This window comes from Typopeltis vanoorti, chromosome 13 (genome assembly GCF_054136105.1).
Source record: "Typopeltis vanoorti isolate ZY-2024b chromosome 13, IOZ_Tvanoo_1.0, whole genome shotgun sequence".
Taxonomy (NCBI): domain Eukaryota; kingdom Metazoa; phylum Arthropoda; class Arachnida; order Uropygi; family Thelyphonidae; genus Typopeltis; species Typopeltis vanoorti.
Genome location: NC_143561.1, coordinates 70,313,710 through 70,325,828, shown reverse-complemented (window position 1 = coordinate 70,325,828; position 12,119 = coordinate 70,313,710). Strand labels below are relative to the sequence as shown.

General features: G+C 34.9%; 1 protein-coding gene across 2 annotated transcripts in view; it reads right to left on the bottom strand.

The window, feature by feature from the left end:
• LOC150100273 (tudor domain-containing protein 3-like) overlaps nt 1–11,691 on the bottom strand; it is a 200,131-nt gene extending 188,440 nt beyond the window's left edge. For both annotated transcript variants that reach the window (XM_090402783.1, XM_090402784.1), the window contains exon 1: nt 11,316–11,691. In XM_090402783.1, coding sequence (XP_090258909.1) covers nt 11,316–11,350 — 35 coding nt within the window. In that variant the 5' untranslated portion in view covers nt 11,351–11,691. The remainder of the gene's footprint in view (nt 1–11,315) is intronic.
• Nucleotides 11,692–12,119: the final 428 nt, after the last annotated feature.

Below are 12,119 nucleotides of genomic sequence, written 5' to 3'. Positions count from 1 at the left end.
CTACACCACTGGAGTTACCCGCAGTTACCTGAAGTCTATGGAGATGTTTCCTTAGTAGAATGTAGCCTCAGCCTTTTTAGAACTTCAAACATACAAAAAAAAATTTTTTTTTTAAAATACTCATGATGTAAAGCACTATAAAACTTCATTTTGTGAACAATGTACATATTCTTCCAACCTATTTGTGATGTCTACAAAACAAGGTCAGAGTTTAAACCATCAATGTCCTGACGGATAAGACTAATTTGGAGAAAAGTTGTCAAGAGGAAGTTAGTAATAATGCAAACTTATATAGTAATTCTCACACATATGGGTACTATCACAGCTCTACATTCGTCATTTGGCTTTCTGACCAGGCCTTCTAAATTATGCAGTACAGCCACTAAAACTTTTAGATCTCCATATTGAGCTTTTCTGGTCAAATATCATTTACTCTGCTTCTTTTAGGTTTTTGATGACTTTTTTCTACCTCAGGTCTTACTATTTAGTCCTGATTGCATTCCTTTCGAATATTTTCAATCTCCAATGTCACCTCTTGTTTCAATTAACAATTTTTCAAAGTATTGCTTCAGACATCTAAAATATCTTCAGTTTTCATGTCAACTTTATTATCTTTAGTTCATTTTATAGCACAGCTACCTCCAGAACATCTTATCATTTCCCAAAGTCTTCCTGATCTTTGTTTAGCTATTTTGACTGCTTTGCTTTTTTCTTTATATTCTCTAAGAGCACATGCTAAGTTATTTGCAAGGAATAGTTAATGAACTTTCTTCTTTTCCAGGACTGTCTATTTAACTTTACTAAGTTAAAGGGGCATTCCTAATCAGATATTTCTATCCTTGCAGAGAACTTCACCACATGCCTCTGTCTGAATCAATCAATATTTCCCCAGAGTTTGTCACTGAGTCTCCAAGGTTTGGTTCTTGTTTTCAAATTGTTTCATTTTTCCTTGAATAACATTTGTATATTTTATTCTACAGTTCACCTCTAAAAAGCTGCTCAACTTTGATTCTTTTTAGAATTTTTGTACATACGTTTTTCTTTTCAATATAAAATTCATTTTTATCCTTCTCAAAACTAAATGATGATCGCTTTCTATTTCAAATTCCCTGTATACTCATGTCCTGTGTCAACATGTAGATATCACTGTCAACAGTAACATAGTCAATGAGACTTTATCTCTTCTGTCTTTTCTCATATAGAAAAACTGTATACCATTACAGAAAAAACTTTTTTTTATATAGTGAAATCTGTGATGTATCCATAACTATAGAATAATACATAATGCCACAGTAAATAACTTTTTTATTATGCAAATATTTCATCTTATGTATCATAAGAAATCATCAGTACAACTAGCAAACAACAATAGAAATTGAATTCAAAAAAACAAAAAGCTGTTTTTTTTATTTAATTAGAATCCATCTATGTATATAGTCATGTGTTCATGGATTACAAACTACTGGGGCTGAAATTAAAATTACTTAAATTCAATTAAAATATAGCAGATAAATTACTGAATATAATTGAGGATAACAATTTCCCACACTTTTGGAATAGTGAGATAGTCATTTCGATTAAGTCTATGAAGTAAGGCTTCAGCACTTTCTTTATATAACCGTTCATATGTGGATCTATGTAGTAACTTGAGAGTTTTGTCACTGGATCATTTGGTTAGCATTTTCGATTCCATGTTGTGCAAGGCCAGATTTGTGATGTATCTCTGAACATCAAGACCACATCCACCTTATCAATAAGGTGGATGTTTTCTTGATGATCAAAGATACATTTATTTATAGATCTTCCTGTTTGTCCATAGTAAGACAAGTTACACTAACATGGTACTTGGTATATGCAAGGTAACATCATTGCTGCGAGTCTGTCTTTTGGAGAAGTTGTGAATTTGGTTGATTGGTTTGTAGGTAGCAATAAGTTTATATTTTTTCGTAATTTTTGCCACAAGTTCAGAGATGCCTTTAATATATGGAATGGGAGTCCTGTGGGCTGCTTCTTGTCTGAGTTGATTTGTAGAAGAGTGGTTAATTATTTTTTTGGCTTGTTATTGGATTATATCCATTTAATAAGACCAATTCTTGTTTTAGGGATTCTTCAGAAAAACAAATCTCATGTGCTCTGGACACTAAAGATTTTATGATGCCATATTTTTGAGATGGATGGCGAACTGATATATTATTGATATAACAACCTGAAAAAGTTGGTTTTCAGTACACGGAAGTGAAAATGGATCCATCTTGTTTGTGTTGGATGTGTACATCAAGAAAGGAAATACCTGTTGATGTTTCCTTTTTTAGTGTGAACTTGATACAAGGATGCAGGGTGCTGATTTTTTTTTGTAGAAATGAGTAGAGTGCAGGTTCTGTGCAACTCCAAACTGCAAAGATGTCATTGATGGAGTTTAGCCACATCGTTGGTTTTGTTTCAAGAGCAAAAATTCTGTCTTCTAGGTATTCAAGAAAAAAGTTGACTAAGTTGGGTGATAAGGGTGAGTCCATTGCTGTTCCTTCATGTCATTTATATATTTTATCTTTCCATATGAAGTAATTAACCTGATGTGATCGCAAATTTGAATAATTCCACTATGTCAGGTGGAAATTTTTGGGTTAACAATTCTATTGTTTCTTTGTGAGGGATATTAGTGGAGAGAGAGACAATGTCAAAGCTCACTAACATCTTTGTAATTGCCAGTTTAATGTCTTTTATCCTTGTAGGAAATTCTATGGAATTTTTTTTTTTTTTTTTTTTTTTTTTTTTTTTTATCGGGGACGGAGAAGGTTAGACAGGCATCTTGATATTTTAAATGTGGCATTGCCTATAGAATCCACAATAGGTGGTGAGTGGACAGTTACTTTTATGTAATTTTGGCGTACCATATATATTCTGAAAGGTCTTGCATGGTATGTTCTGAGTCTTTTAATGGTTTCTTCATCCAGTAACTTGTTGAGTTGACTTTTGGTAGGATCATTATTAAGCTGGAAGCAAGTATTGTGATCATGAAGCAGTAAATTCATTTTCGTATCGTATTATTTAGCATCATCTAAGACTACAGTGGTATTGCCTTTGTCACTTTGGTGATAACTATATTCTTATTATATTTAGGGAATTCAGGGCTTTTAATTATGCTGGTGAAATATTCAATTCTGATGGTTGGGCATCATAGATCACGTTAGCTATTTCGAAACTTAGTCTATTATATTCAATACTAGACAACACAACACTGAAAAAAGCACCAGTTATCTGTCAATAATTTATCTGCTATATTTTAATTTTAGCCCAGTAGTTTGTAATCCATGAACACACAACTGTATACATAGAGGGATTCTCATTTAAGCACGTGCACTATTAGCTGTACTGATGATGTCTTATGACACATAAGATGAAATATTTACATAATAAAAAAAAGTTATTTACTGTGGCATACGTGTTATTCTATAGATACAGAAAAACTGTATACCATATAAAAAAAAAAAAAAAGTCTACATCATACAGAAAAACTCCTATCTATATATTAATTAGCAAAGCAATCTTCTGCCCAGATGTAATTTTTACATCTGGGCAGAAATGATCATGATTGGTTAGCCATACTGACAACATTTAGCTAGCCCATTTAATCAAGTGAACAGTGCCTATATTCCCAACCAACAGGCTGTAATTTCAATTCTACTCTATTATAAGTACACACATAAGCAGAGCAAAAAACACCGTTTATCGATAAACAGTGTTTAGGCTGGGGGATATGGTTCATTTGAAGCTATCTGGTGTGAGATAGATGCTGATAAGACAAAATATATTGTTGGTTACTGCTATGAATCTGCTATAAGATTTATAGCAGTAACCAACTGCTATAAGATCCACAGGAAGATGTGCATGGCATGCATTGGCAAATTAGCACAATGAGTGTAAGCCACACAATTATCATGGTGCACTTCAACTCTGGGGAAAATGGAGAGAGAAAAGGGAGCAAAGCAAGAAGAAAGCAGAATTTATACAGTTGCTAAGGGATAATTACTAGAAACAACATGCCATGAAAGGGAACAGGGTTTGAGAGTGCTGAATCTGGTAACAACATTAGAAGATGTGTCCATAACCAAGGTAGACATCCAGGAGAGTGACCATATGGTGTTGTTCTGGGAGGTTACTAAACATGTGGAATTCACTGTAAAGAAAAAGAGTTTATATTAATTAAACTATAAAGCTAATAATTATGACAGACTTAGGATGCATCCTGGAGTAGTATCATGGCTTTAGAAGCCACAAGAAAAGAATGCCAGTAGTGAATAGGAAGTGGTCAGACTTGAGAGAATCAGTATCAGACTGCCTACCTATGGTCAGGAGGATAGATGAAACAGGGGTTAAATGGATGAGTAGAGATATAAAGCAAAAACTGCAAAAACATTGTGGAGGGACTATAAAGAAAAAGGTAATCAGCATATTTACAAGCAATATAAAGTGCAAACAAGAAAGGTGACAAGTAGGGTAAGAAAGGCTAAATCAGATACGAGAGAAAATTAGCTAAGCACGCCAAAAAATCGAAAATTTTTTTTCATTGTAGCAAGTAAGAGAAAGAATGACTATGTAAGGATGACTAATTAATGCAGGTATTAGGAAGGTGACAGCAGTGAAAGAAATAGTTGCTTCTGAGTGATCATGATGCAAAGGTGTCATCCAGGTGGAATTGCTGATGTGACAGGAACTGATGTCAGAAATGATATGAACAAACTGTACAGCTCAGCATGTCGAAAAATATCAATATGAATATAGCAGCAGGACTGAATGGCATGTTAGCCCATGTGCAGTATTTGCATAGCATACTCTACTATGCAAATATACAAGAGAATTGGCAGTGCCTCTGATAAAATTGTTCAGTCTAAATCTCAGCTCTGGCAAGATTTGAAGGGAGTGAAAACAAAGTAAGATTTGTCCATTACATAAAGGTGGCTCCAAGACAGAAGTGACATCTAGAGTAGCGGTATTGAAAAAGTTGGTTAAACATAAAATCCAACAGTGAGTGGAAGGGAATACAATACTCTATGGTGGACAGCATGGCTTTGTAAAAAGTAGGTCCTGTCTTAGTAATTTAGTCACATTTAATAATCAAGTGACAGCAGAATTAGATAAGGGAAATGGCTACACCATGATACTGTTGCAAAGGCATTTGAATACCACATAGAAAACTATAGAAGAGTTGGAGCAAATGAGAATGGATTACAGATGTCATATTGCAAAAGTTAGTAAATAGTTCAAAGAATTACTTGGATGTTGAAAAACACTAACAAGTAAAAACAGGAAGGTTACTGTCCTTCTTTATAAGGCTACAATTCAGCTGCATCTTGACTATTGTGAACAGATACAGTCACCTGGGTTTCTTGGAGATCAGGAAGTGGTGGAAAGGATTCAGAGATGAGTGACCAAGAGCTGGTGACAGATCTTGGTCACTTAGTTGATAAGCAGAAAAGATTAGACATAATAGAAACTTATAAGTCATTAAAGGAGATCTACAAAATGGACACAAAGGAAAGTTTTTTAACAATACAGGAACAGAAAGAGAACCAGGTCACCCCTGGATGTTAATATTATTTATACCATGAAGACCCATTGCAAGAGACCCATACTATCTATTAATGTGCAATATCTATCATACAGCTCATTAAACTTATGCACTTTTGCAGTGCTCACAACCACCTCTGGCAATCCATTACACTCATTCACCACTCTTAGTAAGTGTTTCCCTCCTACCCTCCACGTATTAAAAATTTCTTGTGCGACTCCTATAGAATCCCTTGAGTAACTTGTTTCTATCATATCTAAACTCTGCAACCCACACACCTTCAATCTCTCCTTATAAGGAACATTCCACAGACCTGTCACAAGCTTGGTCACTTTTCTCTGAATCCTCACCACAAAGAAACAGTTGAGTTTCTGAAAACAGTTCAGGTGGCAATTTTTGCAGTTGCTTTGAAAAGTTGTGCAAGAGTGTGGTTAGTAAGGGTATGCAGAGTGGTGAGTGAATGGAATGGACTGCCAGAGTTAGTTGCGATTGCTCTGACAGTGAATGAGTTTAAGGAGAGGTATATTATTATTATTATTATTATTCAGGCCTCCATGGAGTCAAAAGACTCATCATCAGAGGACCTTCTTAAGAACATAAAGTCTGTCAAAACTCATCGAGGGGGAGGTCCCCCCTAAGAAACACAAAGTCTATCATACCACTCTTTAAACTCATTGACCGTTCTCGCTCCCGCCACTCCATCAGGCAATGCATTCCACGGTTCAACCACCCTCCATACAAAGAAACCACTCCTTACCCTCTTGCTCACGGTTTCCTTTCGTAACTTCCAGGGATGGCCTCTTGTCATCACTCCTTCCCGCTGTTCAACCAAGCGAAAGAACTCCCCAGTGTCAACCCTGTAACCACCTCTCAACAGTTTAAAAGTCTCAATCATATCACCTCTCCTTCTTCTATCCACCAAACTCTGCAGTCCACATTCCCTCAGCTGATCCTCATAACTATGCTTGTACAGTCCTGAAACCATCTTTGTATCCTTTCCACAGTTAATTTATCCCCTTCAAATCCTGGGGACCAAATCTGAGAACAATAGTCCAAATGTGGTCTGATCAGAGACTTATATATGTGTATAAAGGTTAATGTGGGTCTCCCATGATGAATCTTCTGACTCCATGGATACACCAGTATAATAAACTCAAAAATCAAATGTTTCAGAATGAAAAAGTAATTTTCAATGCCAGAAAGAAAACTATATGTATGTGTGGCTTGATACAAGGTAAGAACTAACAACTAACTGTTTTGAGGTAAGTGCTGCAAGCTAGAAAGAAATTATGTGATTTTTTTTCTGTTGCTTTGGAGTATGGTAATAAATGCTTCATTATCTATTATTTCATGTTCTTGTATTAACATTATAACTAATAGTATTAACATTACAACTAAAGAAAATGATTTTCTAAGTATTGTATTTTTGTTTTAGAGCCACTTTCAGCTAGCTCAGTTGGCCAAGTGAACAGTATCTCTACTCTTCAATTAACAGGCCATATTGAATCTTACTATGGCACAGATGTCTGTAAGAGTCTTTAGACGATATATATATGTATGATTTCCATCACCCAGTTAAAGATCACTGCCCTGCTTACTGGAGACCTGAAAAGGGATTGAAAAAAAAAAAAAATCCAAGTTTGATCCCTGCAAGACTGCTTCTAGATTATTTATGCCTTTGCCTATCCATTGTAATAAATGTGTTATAAATTACTAACTTTCATGATGAGATTACTATGTTTAAAAAAAAATCTCAAAAATAAATGTTTTGGGTTCTATTGCTGCTGAAGGTGCAATGACTTGAATGTTTTCTTTTGAATTGGTTTATAACATAAATCCTTGTGTATATAATTGTCAAATAGAAGGAAGAGAGATGACATGTTAGAAACCTTCACTGCTAAAAAGGTTTTATAGAATGGAGATAAGGGAACTTTTTCAATATATGGCAGGTGGTGACAGAGCAAGCAATCATTGGAAGTTGAGTAAAGTTTCAGTTAGCAAGAATGTGAGATCTAGATATTTTTCTACAAGGGTGGTGAATGAGTGGAATGAGTTACCTGAGATGGTTGTCAGTGAATCAGTTTAAGGAGAGATTGATAGGCACTGTGTTAATAACGGTTAGTTTCTTACTAACATGGTGAATTTGGTAACATTGTGGGAGGTATGATAGGTATATTGTGAGTTATGTTTCTGGGCCTCCTATGATCAGTTGAATGGCATGGAGATACCCATTAACAATAATCACTGATATAGGTGGGTTTGTAAACTGAGAATATAAGGAGAAAGAGAGAGGAGTAGCTGATGACATGTTTTTAACTAATTCCACTGTTAACTAAATATATGTTAGCCTTAGATGACACGAGGTGAGTATATTATGTCTTAAATGCATATTCTCCAGCAGGCTTGCCTGTTCTGCAGAATGAAAAATCGAGTTTCAATATTTGAACCGTCTTTCCAACTGAAGGACAGGCACCTTCCAAGCAAATGTGTTAAAAACAAACAAAATGGAACTGACGACCTTCAGCTTGCAATTCCTCTCTGAATGGACTGGTGTTGTGTGGGGGGGGGAGATAAAATCACTTGATCAACATTTTTCAGGCAAAACTTGACTGAAACATCTAAAATAAGGAATATAACGTGCAAAGAAAGTTGACATGGAAAAATTTTATATACAGTATATACTACAAATAACAATGTCAGTCCATAATAATCCAAACCATGTCACTGCCTACACTGAATCATCTGATGCACTCAACCAGGGAGGTTCAGGGGTTTTTGTAACTCTACCTGGAGGCAAGGATATTCAAATCAAATTTGAAGCTATTTTGCCAGCTGTTAATTCACAAGTGAATTAACAGCCATACAAACAGCTCTCAAATCAACTTCTATCTCTCAAATCCAGTAATAAACATTACAGAAGTAATAACCATCTATAATGCCTCTGCACTTGAGGCATTAAAAAAAAATTTGGAAAAACAAAACTCACAAAGGAAATTCATGAACTATTAACAACCTTAAATTTGAAAAATAAGAACTGCACACTGCAATAGATACCAGTCCATGTAATTGAAGGCAATGAAAGAGCAGACAGACTAGCCAAAGAAGCAAGATACTTACCTCAAAAATTACACCCACTATCACTAACTTATGCTAACTCTCTGTCGCCAAAATAAGACTGGTAAAACAAACTCAAGAAGAATGAAATAAGTGAAATTAATGAAAATAGAGAAATAACAACAATCATCACCAGACTAAGGATGGAACGCTTTAAAAGCATAAAAATTCAGCCAGACGGTAGTAGGAGTTATGAAACATGCAAAAACTGTCCAGGAGTTGAACTAACACCTGTCCATATTTATTCTTGTCCAGCAATCGCTGCTTCCCTACAGTTGACAATAACCCTAGAGAAAAGCTCTACTCCATCAAAGTTCAACAGATTGCCAAAGCAGTTCTACAGATCCATGGTCATATCTAGAAGCTCTTCAATGGACTTAACGTCAATGTGAAATTAAAAATGAATTAATTTCTTGCACAAAAACATTGGAGTCATTTGCACTCCCACCTATTTCCAGATTAAAAATTTATTTTCTACCAGGAAACTTTCTCCCTTTAAAATGTATTTTGTTATATTAAATCAATGGTTTTTCAAAACTCTGGTAAATTAATGCATTTCCAAAAATCCACCTGAAAAATAATTTACACTGAAACAGACAAAAATACACATTGTATCACAGTAATCAAATAAATTAAGCAGATACTGGAACATGTTTTGTAATAAGTTTGTAAAATGGTATTAAAGGTCTAGATGCATGACAGGGAACAAACCATCAAAAGTATGTTGAAAGGTAAACAGCATATCTGTATTCAGGGAAGCTAAAATTTAACAATGGATTCTCACAAGTCCAACCAATTTCACTATAGTCTTCAATTACTGAGGTTCTTAAACTGATTAAATGTTTAAGGAAAGGAGACTGCTGTCAAGGATACAAAAAAACATTTACTTGCTTTCAAGTATCAAGAGGGGAGATTGCAGTAGATTTTACATTCTAAAAAAAAATTACTTTGCTTCCAAAATGCACAATCTGGAAGACACAATTAACTGATTGGACTGGTGATTAAGCATTCTTAAAGATTTTCCAATTTTATATTTCAGGCTTCAATGATGCCTGCAGATTTTACATTCTACAATTCCTAATAATGCTCTCATCTTCAACCAATAATAGTTTGCATTTGTCACCCAATCTGGCAATCATTTCATACACCTACTATTCTTCTGAAAAAAAACTTATTTCTCACTCCACTGCTCACAACAACACACTCCTACCTTCCAGGAATGACTTTCCACCACTGACTGTTCTGTGAAATATCACACCTATATCTAAATAAAGAATCTCTCTCACACAACTTATGCCTCAATCATATCACTTTCTCTCTGGTCAAGTTTTGCAAACTACACTCCATCAGTTTATCCTGCAATCCTAGTTACTCATCTCTGCACCTTCTCTCGTACTTTCCATATTCTAGAAATGAAAGCAACCAGATTTATGCACATAATAATTATACAAGGCATAACATATTAATGCTATTATGTGTCTCCTAAACTTAGGCCCTTTATCCACCATCACTCCCTAATCTCTTACCTCCCCCATCTTTTAGAATACAGTTGCACTAGTACAGTAAGCAAGTTACATTTTATTTCCCCTAACTAAAGTGAAACTCATCTAGCAACATTAAACTGACATCCTCACTAATTTTCCCACATCTGCAGTCTATTTCAATCTGCTTTAAGTTCTCACATCTGAATTTTATATCATTATCCTCCCCAGTTTTGCATCACCTGCAAACAACTGAATATGTTCTTCAAATCCTAAGCTATACTGACACTTATTTATCAGCCAAATATCCTACAGTCCAAGCTACTAATCCATTATTCATTTTCCTCACTTCAATGCCATGTAGTATTTATGTAAATTCCCTTGCAAAATCCAATAATAATAATAATATATGCAACTCTTTCACATATGACAGTCATTTATTCTAGCAACTAGAAACAAAAACTATGATACCGTTTCCCCTCAGCCCTTCCCATATAGTCTCCTTTCTCAATATTGTATTCTAGTTCTAACATCTCTCTCCAACACCTTAATAACCACCACTACTGAAATAAACTGGATGATGGTTTGAATCCCCTTTACTCGGTGGTACCATCTTCTTCCTCCGTTATTCTGAATAAATCACTATAAATATTTAATTGATGTGTGTATGAGTGAGAGAAATAGATATTTTACTCACTGAGGGGCAGCTACAATAAATACATAAAATATTACACTTTTACAATATTAAGATATACGTCGAGTGCTCATTTTAAATCCACTCTAAAATGTAGGGTATTATGGTTTATTTCAATTTTTAATTAATTATTCCAAAGGCGTTATTCGCGTAATTAGTAATATTTCTTGTACTTCTGAAGTTATTTTACTTCTGCGGAACAGATATTGCAGAAATCGATATGGCCAAGTTTTGTTTTTTTAGATATTTATATGTCTAAATGAGGTTATACTTCAGTCACTTTCATTTCTATATCATATAGATGAAATGTGGAATATCTTCAAACGGGAAATTTATGTGCTGTCAGAGTGGATGATTTTTATTTAGTAAGAAACAAAGCCGCTGTAAAATATAACTCTTTGGCAAACCGAATTATCATAATTGGTCTATTACCAATAAATTTCGTTAAAACGAGACTCACCAACCCTTCTCCTTAAGCTGTTCCTCTAGCGCCATCTTTTCGCTAACTGGCAGTGATATTTCTTTTACAAACGTGTTGTCGAAACCGTTATTCACCTTTAAAGGATTACCGCTCGCAATACAAAGATTATCTCAGTTCGGTCTGCTGTAGCATTATACGCTCCTTTGGTGCGTATATATATTAACACAGAAAAAACATTACTTGTATCATTTCACTATTTGCCTAGTTCCTATTTTGTGCTTGAGGCTAAAGTTAACAAAGCCATGTTAAGTAGCTTTATAATTTATTATTCCATGATTTTGACCATGAAATATGAAAACGCCGGATGCAAGTAATTCATGTGATACACTTAAAACATTTTAAATCCTCCATTCCAAACAAGTCATCAAATACTGATGTGGCAAAACAATTTGTACACCACACCGTCTCATGAGATCACGTGCTCGTTATGAACCAATGAAAAACTCAAAATCGCTTGGAAAACTAGCAAATAGCAGCAAAAAGTCATTGTTATGAAGTTCCTCTGATAACCGAAAACATCATTTCGCAAAAACTAAGGCTCTAAATTAGCAAAAACTGAATATGCGGTTCCGGTACAACAACAAAATTATAATTGTAGTGTGATCAATTTTTATTTCAAAAACAGTATTTATTAACAGCTGTAAGTCGTGAATCGGCAATAAGCGTTGGACGCGCTACCTGAAATGAGCAGTATCTCTAGAAAATTAACAATCGCAATTACAGTACATCCTGTGGTAATGCTGTGTAGCTCAGTGGATGTGGCGTTTACACACCACGGCACTT